The 19,621-nt window shown below is 38.1% G+C and overlaps 1 protein-coding gene across 1 annotated transcript in view; it reads left to right on the forward strand.

The window, feature by feature from the left end:
* The window catches only part of PAH (phenylalanine hydroxylase), a 733,016-nt gene that overhangs the window by 540,865 nt on the left and 172,530 nt on the right, over positions 1 to 19,621 (forward strand). Inside the window, exons 8-9 of the mRNA XM_044087738.1 lie at positions 162 to 231; positions 3,141 to 3,197. Coding sequence (XP_043943673.1) covers positions 162 to 231; positions 3,141 to 3,197 — 127 coding nt within the window. The remainder of the gene's footprint in view (positions 1 to 161; positions 232 to 3,140; positions 3,198 to 19,621) is intronic.

A 19,621-nucleotide genomic window follows, 5' to 3' on the forward strand; every position in this document is an offset into this window, starting at 1 on the left:
TTGTGGTGCCATCTGCGGTTTCTCCTTGAAAACTGTTTTTAATTTTGCAGTTTGTGTTTTACTTTAGTGGTTTGTTTGTTTTAAATTTGTTTGCTGCAGTTGCAGAATATGTGGTTTTAAAAGTTTTTATAACATGAGCATTTTTGCCCCATTTTATTTAGTGATATCTGCCATGAACTCATAGGGCATGTGCCCCTATTTGCAGATCCCAGCTTTGCTCAGTTTTCACAGGTAAGTTAAATGTTATTAATTTTATTTTATTTTAGTTTAATTTATTATTATTATTATTATTTTGAGAACACTGATTTAAAAGCTTTTCTGTTCCTGTCAGTCTTCAGTTAAAAGAGAGAGAAGACATGCATATTCTTAAGGCACTTCTTATTAAATTGATCATATTGTGGTCTAGTTAGAAACACTACCTGTCAATTCAGACATCTGTTTTTGTAACAGTATACTCCCTGAAGGAATTCATATCGCTCTGAATGCTTGTGCAGAATAAATGTACTAATGCACAAAACAGATTCTAAACTGCAGTTCTACTATGGCTAGGTTGAGGAGCAGTCATTCCAGTTCAACTTTCTCCTGAAAGAACAATATCTAAGTCTGTATCGCAATATCTAATTCTGTATCTCTAGCATTCTTGAGATCAAGTGCACAATACTGCCAGAATGTAAAACTGCAGTAAAAGTAATCTCATTTTGATAAATGAATCAGCCTTTTTCACACACATAGATTATAAATGCTATCCTGTTTGGCCGTGTGAGAAAATCTCATTACCAGGTTTAACAAATAGCCATTTCCTGTCTAATTAATCTAACTACTAATTTTCTAAGTTATTAAATGACTGAGCCTTTGTCAATATCCTGTAGTCACTGCCATGACTAGCTGCTGACTCAAGACTACCCCTAAATGGAAATACTAGGAAATTAAAATGCTGGATTCCCCATTCAGTAATTCAGCATTGTGTGGATCAGTACCGAACATTGTTTCTGTGCTATCATTGCTAAAGACATATTTTGGTGTGGTTAAATGTGACAAAATGATAAGCATCTCTTGTAAGCAGGTTATTAACTATGTATTAATTAATCTGAAATCTAATCTATAAACCTTTCAAATAAGCTTAGTAATCTAATTAAAAACTGAATAGGAGTATAGCACAAGTGCTTAATGGTTCAAATTCATGTTTTACTCCTTCGGTGTCACAGATTCAGTCCTAATGCCTGATCACTGCCAATGTGGAGATTGTGCTTTCTCCCTATGTTTGTGTTCATATTTTCATTGAGCACTCTAGTTTCAAGAAACCTCCCAAAATATGCTGTCCATATATATATATATATATATATATATATATATATATATATATATATATATATATATATATATATATATATATATATATATATATATATATATATATATATATATAATTTACTTTTTCCCTCTGGCCTGTGTCATCACTTAAACTGGTCAGTGATGGACCAGTTTAGTTATCCAGTTTAAAAAAATGACTAAATTAAAAATTAAGATATATGAACTCACAAAAATGCAGTCATTAATTAAAATTTCTGGTTGATATATTTTCAGATTAGCAGATTACCTTGGACTCATGGATTCTGCCTGGTGGTGAACAGGATGTCAAACAGTTTTATAAAGTGGCTTACTTACCATAAGATAACTTGTTGTAGTGCATTTTTTACTGACTTATACCTTTGTTCCCAGATAGATGTCATCTTTCACATATGAAATTATGAATAGCACACCATGATTTATGTTGAGTGTTTCCAGCTAAATACCAGCTAAATACATCCTTATTATTGCTTCCTCTATCTTTAACACAACTATAAGCAACTTTGGCAACTACATTTAGTTCAAATTGTTGCTTAACAGGACTTCTAATTAATTAACTTAGCTTGCAATACAGAGTTTGCTTTGCCAAGCATCATCTAGAAAACAGAAGCAGATACTTTCTTTAGAATAAACCATTAATGTTTTTATTCTAATGAAAAATATTTCTAATTCTAATTATGTACACTGAGTCATAATACCTGAAGTGCTGAAGGAACACAATTTGATTGCTTTCTTCTTATGTAGATGTGACATGAAAAGATGTAGAGAAAAGCCAGTAAAGTTACACATTGTTGTTACACTAATTCATTACATCTCATAATATTATTTCAGAATGGGCTCACAATATTCTGATGCTATACACACATATTTGTCTGCCAGAATTTTACCATCACCTGATTGCAGGTTGTTCTTGTCCCTAATTGGTTCTTATATTTGCTAGTTATGAGTAGCCACTCTTATCCATATTGTGTATCATCATTACCAGTTTTTTTTGCATTATACTGCTGTGCTGTCTGTCCATCCAGCGCCCATTTTTCCCGTATTTTGCAAATACTATTGGGGTGTCACTTCATCAGTGACAGTTATCTAGAGCCTGTTGTCATTTTCTTAATATTTTATCTTCTACAATGAAAAGCAGTTAATATACCAAAATATATTCCCAAATGCCCCTGAAAGTCACAAATGACAAATTAGTATTTTTTGATGGTGTACAGGTGTCAGATGTGTCCTTGTCTAACATTCTAATGTGTAACAGAAGACTGACAGTAAACTCTCAGTTAAATGGAATTCAAGCAAACAGAACACTCAAGCAACCAGAATCGAAGAAATACAGTACAATTTTCATGTGTTGCACTTTCTGCTTTCACCCCGCAGAAACATGCCTTACGTTTTTAGAGTTTTAGAGTTTTAAAAAGGAAGATATGAATAAATTCCCTCTGTCTCCAACCTGGGAACAAGTCAAAGCAAACACATAGTATAGGGTACAGTATTAGTCAAGACTATTTTAAATAGTAACTCTCAAGCAACCAGAAACTACAGTTATTCAGTATCTACCAATCCCCATGGGTGCCAGTTAACGGAGACTTTATTGTAGATTGCTGTGACAAATACTGTATACTTCTCACTGCTCCCACAGAACACACTTGGAGACTAGTGCAGAACTATGTAATTAAGAAATTATTTTCTAACTAAGCATGTCATTTTTGCATCACCCCTATCTTTGCTTACATATTTTTTGACTGATAACAACTGTTTTGCATTCAAGTTTAATGTTGAATCATCTTATTTTATAGGAAATAGGACTAGCCTCTCTCGGTGCTCCAGATGAATATATTGAAAAACTAGCCACGGTAAGACAGCAGTACTTTTAAAACAGTCTTTTCTTCTCTGTATTAGAAGTTTATTTTTATGTTCTAATGAAATATTGCAGAGCTGTGATTTTTTTTCTGAGACACTAAATAAATGTGTTTAAACTGCGGATGATGAGATGACTTAGCAGGTAAAAATCATTCTACCAAACCTAAATAATTAGCAAAAATACACCTAAATTCTTTGATAGTATCATTCCTCGTCACTCCTCCATTATTAAGCTCATAATAGAATAGTATACCCCCACTGGCATGTAGCTGTTCAAAAATAAGAGCCAACTTAAAATACCCCAGCATTTCGTAACCAAAAAAGGGCCTGCATTGCATGCTCTGTGTGGAACATCTTAAAGAGCTATCTCTATTTTCCATCTCATACAGACTTCTATGGGGTCGCATCTGCCTAGCTTGCAGGACATCAAATGACCTAGTCCTGCATGACTTCCATTATATTCACAAAACATATAACAACACATGTTCATTCTAGAGACCTAAACATCCACTGCAACATAAACTATACCTATCCCAAATAAATTATTCATCTCCTCTGGAATAGACTTCCTCTTTGTATTAAACATAACAGCTGCCTAACCTTTTTCAAACATAACCTGGATGAATGGATGGGTAATTGTAAATGCATTTCAGGTCTTACCTCACAAGTCCTGATCCACCTAAATCAGTTGCCTAGTAATAACCTATAAACTTATAAAAATTCTGGGGTCTTAATTTTTTGGCAGGTTTTGTTTTATAACATTACTTCTTCTACTTTCAGTCCTTATTATGCAATGAATAGCTGAAGCCACTGTCTCACTATCTTCATGAGGTATGCCTGAAAAAGCCATCTAGCACTTAATAGACTTATCTGGTTAACAAACAAATAAATATATGATGTAGTTAGTTAATTATGAGATGTGGGGACTTGATGTGTTGTTTGGAATTTTGTGTACATACAAGCATTAAAATATGTCAGCAATTTGATTTGTGCTTATTAGTAAAAGAAGGACCTGAACATATCATGTCCTGAATGCCTCCTGTAATTTTTCATGTAGTGTGCCCACTTTTTCCTTTATGCTATAGATAGATACAGATCACATGCAAAAATTTAAACAAACTTCGCAGTCATTGTTTCCCCCATCTGACTAAGCATATTTCTTTTTCGTTAATCATTTGATTTTCCAAGTAAATCAGTTCTACAGATTTCAAAGAGAGAACTACCTTTAAGAAGTAATAAATGCTGCAAATGATATGCTGTCCTGGTACTATGGCTACTGCTCACAAAATCATTTCTTAATTAGCAGAACACTGAGAGAAGGCATGCCCAAAGCCAGGAAGAGAGGAGAAAGGTTAGGCATGTGGTAATGATGATAGGAACTTTGAATGCTGGCAGTATGACTGGTGTAGGGTGAGAGGCAGTATGACTGGTGTAGGGTGACAACTAGCTGATATGATGGAGAGAAGGAAGGTTGATATATTGTGCGTGCAAGAGGCCAGATGGAAGGGAAGTAAGGCCAGGTGCATCGGAGGTGGGTTCAAATTGTTCTATCATGGTGTGGATGGGAAGAGAAAGGGGGTAGGGGTTACTCTGAAGGAACAGTATTCCTAGAGTGTTTTGGAGGTGAAAAGAGTGTCAGATAGACTGATGTTTATGAAGCTGGAAATTGATGGTGTAGTGATGAATGCTGTTAGTGCATATGCTCTGCAAGTTGGTTGTGTGATGGATGAGAAAGAAAAATTTTGAAGTGAGTTGGATGAAGTGGTGATGACTGTACCCAAGGGTGAGAGAGTGGTGATTGGAGCAGATTTCAGTGGGCATGTTGGTGAAGAAGGTCAGATGGTAGTGGATTTTGTGAAAAGGATGGACATGGCTCTGGTGAATACATATTTTAACAGGAGGGAGGAGCATAGGGTGAAATACAAAGTGGAGGAAGATGCACACAGGTGGATTATATACTATGCAGAAGGACTAGTCTGAAGGAGACTGTAAAGTGGTGGCAGGGAAAAGTGTAGTTAGGGAGCATAGAATGGTTCTATAGGAAAACGTTGGTGATCAAGAAGAGGAGGAGGAGAGTGAGGGCAGTGCCATGGATCAAATAGTGAAATCTGAAAATGGGTAATTGTGAGGTGGAGTTCAGGGAAGAGTTAAGACAGGCACAGAGTGGCAGTGAAGAGTTACTGAATAGCTGGGTAACTACAGCAGAGCTAGTAAGGAAGACAGCTAGAAAAGTGCTTGGTGTGACATCTGGACAGAGGAAGGAGGACAGGACGAGAAGACCTAGTGGTGGAATGAGGAAGTACAGGAGAGTATACAGTGAAAGAGGTTGGCGAATAAGAAGTGGGATTGTCAGAGAGATGAAGAAAGTAGACAGGAGAATAAGGAGATGAGGCACATGGCAAAGACAGAGGTGGCGAAGGTTAAGGATAAGGCGTATGGAGAGTTGTATGAAAGGTTGGACAGTAAAGAGGGAGAAAAGGACCTGTACCAATTGGCTAGACAGAGGGACCGAGCTAGGGAAAATGTGCAGCAGGTAAGGGTGATAAAGGATAATGAGAGAAACATACTCACACGTGAGGAGAGTGTGTTAAGCAGATGGAAAGAGTACTTTGAGGGGCTGATGAATGAAGAGAATGAGAGAGCGAGAAGGTTGGATGATGTGGGGATAGTGAATCAGGAAGTGAAACAGATTAGTAAGGAGGAAGTAAGGACAGCTATGAAGAGGATGAAGAATGGAAAGGCTGTTGGTCCAGATGACATACCTGTGGAAGCATGGAGGTGTTTAAGAGAAATGACAGTGGAGTTTTTAACCAGATTGTTTAACGAAATCTTGGAAAGTGAGAGGATGCCTGAGGAGTGGAGAAAAAGTGTTTTGGTACCGATTTTTAGGAATAAGGGTGACATGCAGAGCTGCAGTAACTACAGTTGGGTAAAATTGATCAGTCACAGTATGAAGTTATGGAAAAAAGTAGTGGAAGCTAGGTTAAAAAGGGAGGTGATGATTAGTGATCAGCAGTATGGTTTCATGCCAGGAAAGAGCACTACAGATGCGATGTTTGCTATGAGAGCATTGATGATGATATACAGAGAAGGTCAGAGGGAGTTGCATTGTGTCTTTGTGGACTTAGAGAAAGCATATGACAGGGTGCCTAGAGAGGAGTTGGTGTATTGTATGAAGAAGTCAGGATTGTCAGAGAAGTATGTAAGAGTGGTAGAAGATATGTACGAGGGTAGTGTAACAGCGGTGAGGTCTGTGGTGGGAGTGACAGATGCATTTAAGGTGGAGGTGAGATTACATCAAGGATCAGCTCCGAGCCCTTTCTTATTTGCAGTGGTGATCGACAGGTTGACAGACGAGATCAGATAGGAGTCCCTGTGGACTATGATGCTTGCAGATGACATTGTGATCTGTAGTGAGAGCAGAGAACAGGTTGAGGAGACCCTGGAGAGATGGAGATATGCTCTAGAGAGGAGAGGAATGAAGGTCAGCAGGACTAAGACAAAATATATATGTGTGTGTGTGTGTGTGTGTGTGTGTGTGTGTGTGTGTGTGTGTGTGTGTGTGAGAAAGAGAGTAGAGGAATGGTGAGGATGCAGGAAGTAGAGTTGGCGAAGGTGGATGAGTTTAAATACTTGGTATCAACAGTTCAGAGTAATGGCGAGTGTGGAAGAGAGGTGGAGAAGAGAGTACAGCCATGATGGAGTGGGTGGAGATGAGTGTCAGGAGTGATTTGTGACAGATGAATACCAGTAAGAGTGAAAGGGAAGCTCTACAAGAGGGTAGTGAGACCAGCTATGTTATAAGGGTTGGAGATGGTGGCATTGACAAAAAGGCAGGAGTCAGAGCTGGACATTGCAGAGTTAAAGATGTTAAGATTTGCACTGGGTGTGATGAGGATGGACAGATTAGGAATGAGTATATTAGAAGATAAACTCAGGTTGGATGGTTTGGAGACAAAGCCAGAGAGGCGAGATAGCATTGGTTTTGACATGTGCTGAGAAGGGATGCTGGGTATATTGGGAAAAGGATGCTAAGGATGGAGCTGCCAGGTAAGAGGAAAAGGGGAAGGCCTAAGATAAGGTTTACAGATGTGGTGAGAGAGGACATGCATGTGGTTGGTGTGACAGATCAAGGTGCAGAGGACAGGAAGAAATGGAATCAGATGATCCATTGTGGTGACCCTTAACGGGAACAGCCAAAAGAAAAAGATAAGAAAAATTAGTAGAACACTGAGTAAGAAGGCTATCCTTGCTGCCCAGTAAGTGCTGTTCATGGTAATACAAATATATCTGCCATTGTGCAGATGTGTACACTGCTTTCCAGTTCCATTTTGCATCATGTCATTCTCAGCAGCAAACAAATTGTTGGATGTATCCAGGGTTTTATCGTAGATGTAAAAGAAAGTTTTTGTATGGAATTATTTCTACAGTACTTCAAGTTCTTTCCTGCTGAATGTACGAGTGGAAGTATATCAGCACTAAAAAAAAACATTTACCTGGTTCATGGGTTGCATTAAATTATTAGAATATACTTACAGTGATGTTGCAGTATTGCTGTTTTGGTAAGCTGAAGACTACAATTTGTATAGTCAAAATAAGTGTGAAATTGCTGGATCCTCTTCTCAAGAGTATCTTCCATCTGCCGTCAGATTCAGAGACTGCTTACAGATTTTTAATTTTTTTTCATGTATTATAATCAGTGATTCTACTTCATGCCATTAGCCTTTGTCAGCTAAAAAAAAACTAAATCTTCTATCAGAACACTACATAATAAAACATTCCCTCTTTTTGTTGTCATTGACAACGTCTTCTAGTTCAGACTTTAATAATGCTACCAACAGGCAGAACAATGGTTCCATATTATGGATATCAGGCATGCATGCCATTTCCTCACATTTTTAAATCATTTTGTTTTTTGGACGGGATATGTACAATCACTTGTACTTCTAGGGATGGGGATCTGCCATTACGGGCTTTATTAATCTTAACAGGAGCCAGAAATGTAGTTTTGATCTAATAATGCAAGACAAAGTCTACTTACCCCACTACTGACATTTTTCACATTCTAACATCCAAAATAAAATGTTATTACTGAGCACAAAGTTCCTTCTGTTACAACCCATAGAAATGGTGGTCATGCATCCTGCCAGATTTCACAGGAATTAATAAAATAAATGAAATCATATTAAGACTTTGTCGACTCTATCCAGAATCTGTAAGACTGTGGAGAAGACCCATGCTGGTATGCTGTCAACACCAGCATGAACAGTCAGCCATTGTGTGTGTGTGTGTGTGTGTGTGTGTGTGTGTGTGTGTGTGTGTGTGTGTGTGTGTGTGTGTGTGTGTGTGTGTGTAAGTAAAGAAATAAATATATTATCTATAGCTGGATCTAGGACTATTGAATGAAAGTTCAATAGTCTGAATCCACAATAACTGAACGCACTTTAACGAAAGTACTTTCACCAAAAAAGTGCTTTCGTTAAAGTCCTTTTGAAAAAAAAACAATAAATCTTCTTTTATGCAGGGGGGCAAGCCCCCTCTGCAACACCCATGTGGGGGTGGGCTGTGCCTCCCACCCCCCTACTTTTATATTCTCATTCCAAGGTCACACTACAGTGGGGAAAAGGGAATTCTCCCTTAACCGCACCGTAGTGCAACCGGCACAACTAGCATATATAACCGAAAGTGTTGCTTCGGTGAACAGCACTTTCAGTTATGTATGTTCGGTGATTTCTGCTTCAGCAGAAAGTGCCGTCGGGGATCTGTATGGATCCCCTATAGCTATGTATTAAGTGAAAAAAAGTTCGATCACCACAGTGAAGGTCATAAACTTTAATAAAACACTAAAACAATAAAAAGAATATGAGCACTTTCAGGTTAACACTGACCCTTCATCAGATCTACTCATACTCAGTGAGTAAAAACATTTTACAAATGTTTTATCGATGATATTTATTTGCTATGGGATGGTACCTCTGAAGAACTATGTCAGTTCATTCAATATCTAGAAGCACTGACAGATTTTCTCAAGTTCACAGTACATGAATCATATACTTGGAGAGATTTTTTGGATATTTCACTTAGAGTGGATGTAGATGGGGTCTTACATACTAGTCTTCACAGGAAAGAATGTTGGAAGAACAACTCACTCTTTCGTACTAATATGCATCCACAATACATCTTCCCCAACATTTTTTAGAGTCAACTAATTAGAACTTCCAGACTCTGCACAGCAGATGATGAATTTATTCAAGCCACTGAGAATATAGGTCATCAGTTCAGAGACAGGGGTTATATAAAACATGAAGTGGAAAGAGAAATACCTGCAGTAAGAAGCATGGCAGAGACAATGCTGACTGCTTTTCTCTAAGAAAAAGCATGATTCTGTAAGTTCAGGAAATAATGCAATCACATCCACTCAGAATGGTAGTGACGTCAACTATGTCTGTGATATCCTCGCAGAAAATTGGAAAATTTTGACAACAGATAAAGCAATAAAGAATATAGTAGGAGATGTATTGTCATTTTGTTTTAAACAAAATAAAAATCTGTAGCAGCATTTATGCTTCACTTCCCAGATGAACAACAACATAAGATCTAATAGAACTTTTACCTATCCATGCAGGATGTGCATATATTGCAAGTATATTTCAAGAAGAAGTAAATTTATACATTCAATATTTGGAAACAAATATGTTAGAAAACTATATGCTGACTGTAAAACTAGAAACATGGTTTACATTGCTTGCTGCATCTTGTGTAGAAGTTTTTATGTAGGAAAAATGAACAAACAGTTGAAGGAACATATTTTGAAGCACATACGTGACATCCGGTTAGGAGACCTGAAGAATCCTCTTGGAAAGCATATCTCCGTCAGTCCTGGCCATAATTTTCTTTTCATGGTTTTATAAGTTATAGAAGAAGTTCTTAAGGGAGGCAACACCATGGACAAAACACAGCTTGCAGAAATGAGATGGATTGGGGATCTGCAAGCTGATAAACCACCTAGTTTGAATGTGAATTTACCTCTTAACCCAGACCTTAAAGGGTGTAGGCTGCACAGATGATTATGATTGATTAAAATACCTCTTTAAGTGGCTATGTCTTCATTTAACCTTCAAAGCCAGCCCCTGATGGGTGTCAGCAATTTAACAGATTTTAATTGGATATCATGTTTTTTAAATGGTTTTATTCACTGAGCATGAGTAGATCTGATGAAGGGTTAGTGTTAACCTGAAAGCTCTCAACTTCTTTTTATTGTTTTAGTGTTTTATTAAAGTTTATGACCTTCACCATGGTGATCAAACTGCTTTTTTTCTTTATTGCCTCATTTATTCCATAGTATTAGTCTTTGGTGGCTGTTTTTATAACATTTTTTCTCTCTCTCTCTATTTTCTATGCACACACACACACACACACACACACACACACACACACACACACACACACACACACAAACGTATGCCTAGAGACACACACATATTTTAACAAGCAGTGCAAAATTATACTGTGGATGCAGTATCCTCGATATTAAACTATCAAACCTAGTATCATTTTTTTCTTCCACCCATGGTTCTACTCTCTATAATTAATAAAGACCATGATTTCATCTTTTAAGTTAAGAATAAAATGAAAATCACAACTAATAAATCGTCCATGCTAGTTTTTACCAGTAAAATTCTGATGCAATAAATGATGTACTTATGATGGTAAACTGGAATGTCTCCTTATCAGATGCTCAGAACCAGTAATTGCATGTCAATCATATTTTCAAAATAAATAAGTGTCCCTGGCTGTAAAAGAAGGATGGAGCCTTGACTACAACACTGACAACCTGAGTATGATTAGCAGCTTGGGTGGAAGGAGACCTACATCTCAGTTGTCCCCAATTTCTAACTGGTGACTTTTGAAGAAAAAGTAATGGATTACACTAATTAAATAATGCCAACAATTAGAGTTATAGGCTTCTTTTACTTCAGAAAATGTATATTAATTCACATTCTCTTATTCTGTCAATGTCTCAAGTTAATGGTGCTAATATTTTTAAAAGTGTCCCTCATTATTTCTGAATTTGTTCCTGATTATATTTACATTTTTCCCTGATTAGTTGAGAGCTCTGGTTGGAAGATCCATCTTGGGGAATGGGATGGTGCAGATGTTTGACAGATGACCGCCTCTGGGAAGAAATGTAGGGATTTTATCTACTATTTGCCACTCCCTTCTTAGTGATGGGGGCAGTACTGTAACTGTATGACAGATTGTGATTAAAATGTTGCTATAAAAGAAGTGTAAAAGGGACAGCTGGAGCTAATCAATGTTGCTTACAATGATGTGCATTATGTCAACAATTCTGCTCAGTTAGGGCATACAAAAAAGTCCCCTGACATGCAAAACCATGCAAATGATACTGTCAGTTATTTTGTACTGATCCACTTTCCCTTCCCAACCAGCCAGTGGAATGAACCCAGATACAGGATTTATTACTGGGGACAATAAGATAAAAAGGAACAAAGGGAGACATCTAAAACAGTGGATGGGCAATTAAAAGCTATACAAAAGGGGGCCAAAGACGAAAATAAATAGTAAGACTAAGCAAAATATAGTGATGGTAACAATATCACTGAAATACCATTAAAGCAGTTTTTTGCAATGGGGATTCCCTCCCATCTCTTCTCATGTGGGAGCTGTGTCCCTTCCCCCTTTCTGCTTTTATAAACTAACTCTGAGATCAGCATTTATCTATTCATTATTTTTTATCTATTAACTGGTACATGCACGGGTACCCAGACTATTTTCAGGAATGACCCAGGCCATATAGGAAAGAATTCCATTCATATAGACAAGATTACAGTTTAAGAACATATAATAAATAAAGGCAGGAATTCAATAATTTTTAACAACATGCATTTAAACAGAAATAAGCTATATACACTAATTATGTAAGGCAGTGAGTAAAAGCTAGTACACTGGTCATAAGCTAATAATACAAATTATTGGAATGATGGCTGGAGTACACTGATATACATGAAGTTTAAAATACTACAGAATGTGCATGTAGAAAGAGAAGGAATAAGACATAAAGAAGATGTAAGGGAGGCTATATATTGCAGGTATTCTAATGTTTACGGATATCAGGCTTGATTTTAAGCTCTGCTTTTCTAGAGTATAGCTAAACAATCCAGTTATGTTGTACAGACTAGGCCAAAAGAAAGGGTAAAACGTGCATGTCTATAGCTATTGGGGTTCAGCCTTATTGGCCTGAATATACCCATAAAGACTTAAAAAGTAAAAAGTAAAGTCATGGGCATTCAGAAGACGTACCTGAAAAAACATTATTTCCTTATGGGGTCATTTGCATGTGTCCCATGAGCCTCCATTACAAGAGGTTTAAGGTATTACACTACAAAGATTCTAAATTGCTTGCATTTATTACTGAATAGTTTGGTTATGTAACCTTTTTCACCCTTTAGGTTGTATATGTGTTGTGTGTGTGTGTGTGTGTGTGTGTGTGTGTGTGTGTGTGTGTGTGTGTGTGTGTGTGTGTGTGTGTGTGTGTGTGTGCGTGTGTGTGTGTTTCCATGCGTGCATGTGTGAGTGTGTGTGTGTGTGTGTGTGTGTGTGTGTGTGTGTGTGTGTGTGTATATAGTCTCCATAGACAAGGTTCCTTACCATGTATTGACCAGTTACTGGTCACCCTTGATGACCCAGATGACCCATGAAACTCATAACTCTTACCTAGACCAACTAGAGGCACTGACCATCCAACCAAATACCCTAGTCATGGGAGACTAACTACCTGTCTATAGATTGGGAAAAGCACACTGCCTTTAACTCACAGGCATAGCATTTCCTAGACTTCATCAACACAAACATCCTTGACTTGCTAGTGCACTGTCCAACCAGAGGATCAAACATATTGGACCTTGTACTTAAGAACACGGGACAGCATTGCACTTCCCTGTGTCATTGGTGAAGTCGGACCACAAAGCTGTCTCCCTCAAAATAAAACTCAATCTGGAAAACACAACTCAAACCATAACAGTTAGGATATATACTAAAGCAAACTACATCCTATTAAGCAATGGTTTGCTGAAATTCATGGCTCTGCCAAGCCCTGAGAACACAGCTACCTATGCAGAATTATTTAGTAAACATTGTACAAACCTGTAAATGGCTGCACTGAGACTGCCATACCTACCAGAAGTAACCCCATATTTAACATCAAAAACAAACCACACTGGTGGAATCCTTACCTTAATAGGTTATTTAACAAAAGAAAAAACACCATGGCCAAAATCAGAAACAGCTACTCTCGAAAAGACAAGAGTGCCTGATTCAACTAAACAAGAAATAAAGAGGATTAATAAAGTCCAGCAAAGTCAATTAAGGGATCAGGATAGCCTCCCAGGCTAAGGACAATCACAAGGCCTTCTCCAGCTATGTGAGGAATCCTAAAGGTAATATTCAGCAATGTGCAGAACTGGTGGTGAATTTCACAACCATCTTCACCGCTGACTCCCCACTACTTCCCTGTGAAATCCTTTCTAGCATAACCCCCCCCCAACTGTCAACAGGAAGAAGGTCCTGGAGGTGCTCACTGAGGCCAAAACATTGCTTCAATGAGCCCAGGCAATATCCTGGTTGCATCATAAATAGCCTGAAACATGACCTAGCAGAGCCACTTGAGATACTCTTCAAATACACCCCCAAAACAGGTTACGTTCCAGGTGAATGGAGGGCTGCAGTAGTCATCCCTCTTCATTTTAGTGGACCATCAACTGACCCTGGGAACTACAGACCCATCAGTATGACAAGTCTAATATGCAAAGCCATGGAACAAATTATCATAGAACTGATCAACAATGGACATTGGCAACCCAGAGACACTAGATCCATCCCAGTCTGTCTTTGTAAAGGGAAAATCTTGCCTACTTAATCTGGTAGACTTCTTCGAGAGGGTCATAATGGATATGGATGAGGGGAAAACAGTGCATACTGCTTACCTTGACCTGGCCAAGGCATTCAATACAGTACCCCACTTGGGTATTGTTAACAGAGTTTCAGAACTCGGCATAAATCCCTACATAACTCGCTGGATTGCCAGTGGTTTACAGATAGGACCCAAGAAGTCAGGATCAGTGAGACCACCTCCAGCAACAGACCAGTCACCACTGGAGTATCCCAGGGGACTGTGTTGGACCTGCTTCTGTTTGGCATCTACTTCTCAGATGTTAAGGCTAATATCAAAGTCCTCTGGCTCACTATGTTCACAGATGACTGTAAATTGGGAGCTAACATAGATATTTCCCACAACACGAACATTCTACAAGAGGGTGTGACATAAACAAATGACTGGTGTAAAAGTCATGGATTAACACTAAATGCAAAGAAATGCATTATAGTGCCCTTTGGGAAACCATCCACCCAAGCTAACTACTTTGTTGATAAAACACCCCTAAGAGTTGAAGCGATAGGGATCTGAGAACATATGTAGACGGTAATCTGTTGTTCAACCACATGTAGCCCAGACAGTAAGAAATGAATTCTATGTTGCCCAACTCATAAGCAATGGTATGGTATCCAGATCCAAGAAAATAATAGAGACACTACACCCAGCTCTTATCTGTGCCATCATTGAGTACACTGCCCCCGTTGGCATGCACCTAGCCAGGCACTTGCAACAGCTGTAACACTCTTAAATGTTCCACACCTGGGGAATCCAGGGTGTGAATACCCTGTCCTAAACAGATCACCTTAAGGTCCTATCTCTAAACTCAGCCTCCTACAGGTTAGTGAGAGGCAATTTATGCCGAGCACATATGTCATCCTGAAATCCAGCTCTGATGCATCTCTTGCACATCAGCAAGACAAATGGCATGAAAAACACTAGATCAAAGGACCTAAACATTGTCTGAAACATAAATAGAACCTGCTGGAGGGACCGATATTTGTCTCAAAGGATACCCATACTATGGAATAAGCTCCCCATCTACATGAAGTAAATTTATCCCTGACCCTTTTCAAAAGAAACCTTGATCATTGAATGGGAAATCACAAATTCACCTCTGCCCTGGCCTCCATGTCTGTAATGGTCAGCGACCAACAGTAATTAAATTAATCCCCACTTACTATAGCCCCCAACACATAACTCTTAGCTACCTCTTTAATAACATACTCCATGACATAGGCATCAAAGGAACTCTGGGACAAAACTATGTTGGGTTGCACAGCTCGGATTTAAAGACCTTGGTGATAGTTAGCCTAGTATGAACCTATGAACATATATATATATATATATATATATATATATATATATATATATATATATATATATATATATATATGTATGGGTCTACCTTGTACCAACAAAAGCAAATTTCAATGAATCCAAGTTGGGTGACTCCATTTCTCCGAAATGCCATTAAAGTGAAAGCACGGGCTACCGAACCAACCCAAGTGGGGTGCTTAACCCCCACACCCCCCATGTGGGGGGCCTTGCCTCCATACACCCCTTACTTAAATATACCAACTCTGAGATTGCACTACAGTGAAGGAAGGGCAAAGTTCACCATGGTGGACAAGTGTTTCCTTTCACAGGGAAAGGATTTTGCAGTCTGTGCTTTTGATTTAACAGTGTTTCAGAGAAGTGGAGTTGCCCAACTTGGATTCATTTAAATGAGCTTTCGTTGATACAAGGTAGACCCATATATATATATATATATATATATATATGGAGAGAGAGAGAGACAGACAGACAGATAACTATGCATGTGTGTGTGTGTGTGTGTGTGTGTGTGTGTGTGTGTGTGTGTGTGTGTGTGTGTGTGTGTGTGTGTGTGTGTGTGTGTGTGTGTGTGTGTCCATGTACACAAAAAATGTGTGATGCTGGAGAACAGACACATTACTTTATTGGTAAGCATGTCCATCCAAACTGTTTGGACTCAAAAGGAAATTAAATTACTTCCTTTATACATTTAAAAGAATGTCAAATTATTCAATTCATCCAGTCAATATAAACAATAAAAATGCATACATTATCTCAGCCTTTTAGTTCTCAATTTAATGTTAGTGACTTCATTTAAACCCAGATAAAAATTAATGGATTACAGCACCCAGTCAATGGTGCATGAGGACCAAGGCAGAATTCCTAAGCTAACTGCAAAAGTTGAGAAGTTGGAGAATCATTCAAGATGGAATAATTACTCCCCTGGATTCAATAAACTCAGTGCAGGAATAGTGGCATTCCTACATGGAGTGAATGGTGTCCGTGTCCACATCCCCCTCTCAGCAGTGCACCTTACATATTAATGAAGATGCGCTACTGAGATGGATCTGCGGACACAGATACTGAATCAGTGCAGGGGGTGTGTTGCAGTAGTGCTCGCAGATCTGTAACACACCCCATGCACTGTCAAAGTGCCAAACGGCACTTTGTAAAATCCTTTTCAGTATCCGCAGACACTGAACGATGATTTAGTATGGAATGCAATGCAGGGTGTGTGTGACAGGAACTGTAACACAACTCCTGCATTGTCAAAGTGCCATAAGGCACATTATAGTTAAATAGTGTCCTCAACACAAATCTGTCAACCCCCTAGAGCAAGAAATCTGGCCAAAGCCTTGAAGTAAAAGCAGGACAAAGGGACAACTATAGGGGAACATTTTAAATATTGCCATTACAAACTTAGAAAGTTGATAGACTAATAGCTTTTGCATTACATTGTCATGAAGAATATGTGGCCTGCAACTGACATGTTGATATGTAAATAATGAGAAATATCTATTTAAAATACTTGTATTTATTTTTTTTTAATTTATATTTGAAGTTTAAACATAGCTGAGCGGGTTTGCACACAGCGGTGCTTTGCTCAGCAGTGATGCTGATGGAGGGGAAGTACATTTGATTCCGGAATTACTGGACATCATTTTAGGTAACTGCTTTGTGATGTTTGATAACAATATTTATTTGCAAAAGGTGGGGGTGGCTTTGGGTTCCCCCTGTGGGGCCAGTTTTTTGAATCTTGTAATGGCCCAATGAGAACACCAGTATATACTGAATGTACCTGAAAACCAAACAAGGATCAAGTTTTACACAAAGTTTTTAGATGATGTCTTTATTTTGTTTGGTGGGACTAGTTTAGAGGTGGACAGTTTCTTGGAGGGAATCAATGGCAACACTGAGTTTTTGAAATTCACTCACAAGTGCACTGAAGAAAAGATTACGTATTTGGATATAGTGTTAAGTAAGGATGTTTCTAATAAGTGTTTTGTGGCTGCCATTCATCGTAAGGAAACTTACTCTAACTGTTTGTTACACTATACTAGTGCCCACCCCCAGTACCAGAAGAAATCTGTAGTAAAGGGCCAAATGGTCCAAGCTGCATGTATGGTAACAAGAGAGGACAGATTTCTTGAGGAATGTGAATTACTCGAGGGAATGTTTTTGATGAGGGGGGTACCCTGAGGTGTTGGTATTGGATATTTTTGAGGAAGTTTGGAGTAAAAGGAAAGCAGGTATTTACAAACCTATATTAACAGGGCACCATGGTGTTTTGGATAAGGTTGAAAGTGAAACAACTGCTTTGAGTCCCCTCTGTAAAGAGATTCTCTTTGATGACCTGAAGTCAAAACATTTGATGAGTTTCATTACAGTATTTAGTTTGGAGGCTGAAGCAATAAGGTCAATTTTACAAAGGAACTGGAGTGTGTTTACCTTTGAGATGGATTTAACTGATAAGTTAGGTGATAGACCAAAAGTAATATACAAAAGGGGTAACAACTTAAAGGGTATAATGGAAATGGGTAAAAAAGCTAGATGCAGAATTGCTGGGACATTCAGATGTGAGTCTTGTAAGTTTTGTGGACATCTAGCAACTGGGAGTAGTGTTCCCATTAACAACAAGATATACAATCTTGAAGGAAGGTACACTTGTTCATCTAAGTCAGTGGTTTACCTTGCTTCATGTCAGCTTTGCCCTGCATTTTACGTGGGCAAATCTGACAGGAAACGTAAAGACAGGATTTATGAGCATCTGTATAGCACAAGAAAAAACAAGTTGGAAAATGCTCTAGCTAAGCACTGTGACCAACACCCTATACACTCCTTTGTTTTTAGAGTATTAGATCAAATCATGCCCGATGTAAAAGAGGACCCATTTCAACTCCTGTTAGAAAGGCAGGAGTTGATTTGGAAGTTAAAGTTACAATCGTATAGGGCTCCTGGTCTGAATGACAAAGTTTCTTTGTCTTGCATTTTAAAATTAAGAAGTCTTTTACGGTGAATGTGCACGCATTATGAAAGCCTTAGGGCTATGTACATTTTTAAAACAAGTAAACAAGTATTTATGGCACCATATTACATATTTTATATATATATTTTTTATTTTTTAACATGTATTTATATGTGTATTTAAACTGGAGGAATGTATTTTTTCAGTTATGAGGAACCTGTTTCTTTAAAATGGTTTCCCTACCAATTAACCAATTTGTAAAACAAATGGTTTAGATGAAGTATAAATGGAACTGGATGTAGTAGTTTATTTTATCTTGTTGTCTGAAGACGTTTGGCTACTAGCTGGATGAAAAGCAATTCGAATAAAATTGTGTGCTTAACTTTTACACTTTGTGGATTTTGTTGGACTTCGCAGTTTTCACCTTTCAGTCGCCACTTTTGTTGTTTTTTTTTACTTTGCTCAGCAGTGCTTAAATGTCTTGTAAGAGCTATATAGAAATGTGTAGCTAAATTCCTGAATGCTGACTTAGCTTAGTAGTTAAAGTTTTGGCTTTGCGTGCAGTAGTTCACGGTAAGAATACCAAGACAGGCCATTCAGATTTTACATGGGAAAGCATTGTGAAATGATTTTTTTATTTATTTAATGATGTAGTAATTGGTATTTGTTAACCAGGGTAGGGTAGTTTGTCCAAAACTTTACTGTCAGTGGATATATGATGTGAAATCTCCCATGTAAAGACAAGTGTCTCATACAGTACAGTCACACGCCAAAGTAATGTAATCAAAGCACATAGGGGAGGTCATGTAAACTAAACTATATACACAGAATAATATGTCAGTAATGAGTAATTAATGTCCAATATGGTAAATGAAGCGTGAGCAATACCTAGCAGTGCATAGCACCACTAAGCTGGTCTGAGCATTGCTTAGAAAGTATAATTCCAAGCACCATTCAGCTCAGATAAGCCAATTTGTGCACTACTAAGAACCACTTAGCATTTTCCACTTTAAGTACAGCTCAACTCAGCTTAGCAGGTTTGTGCATTGCTCACCTTAGCTCAGCATTTTTGAAAATTGTCCAATGATGGCAAAGGGCAGGAATATGCCTTATTTAAACTGCACAGGCAGGATATCAGGCAGAACCTGCTGTAGTTTGATCACTGCAGGAGCATTATCTGGCATTGG

Source organism: Protopterus annectens, chromosome 11.part0 (genome assembly GCF_019279795.1).
Source record: "Protopterus annectens isolate FY-2018-M chromosome 11.part0, PAN1.0, whole genome shotgun sequence".
Classification (NCBI taxonomy): domain Eukaryota; kingdom Metazoa; phylum Chordata; order Ceratodontiformes; family Protopteridae; genus Protopterus; species Protopterus annectens.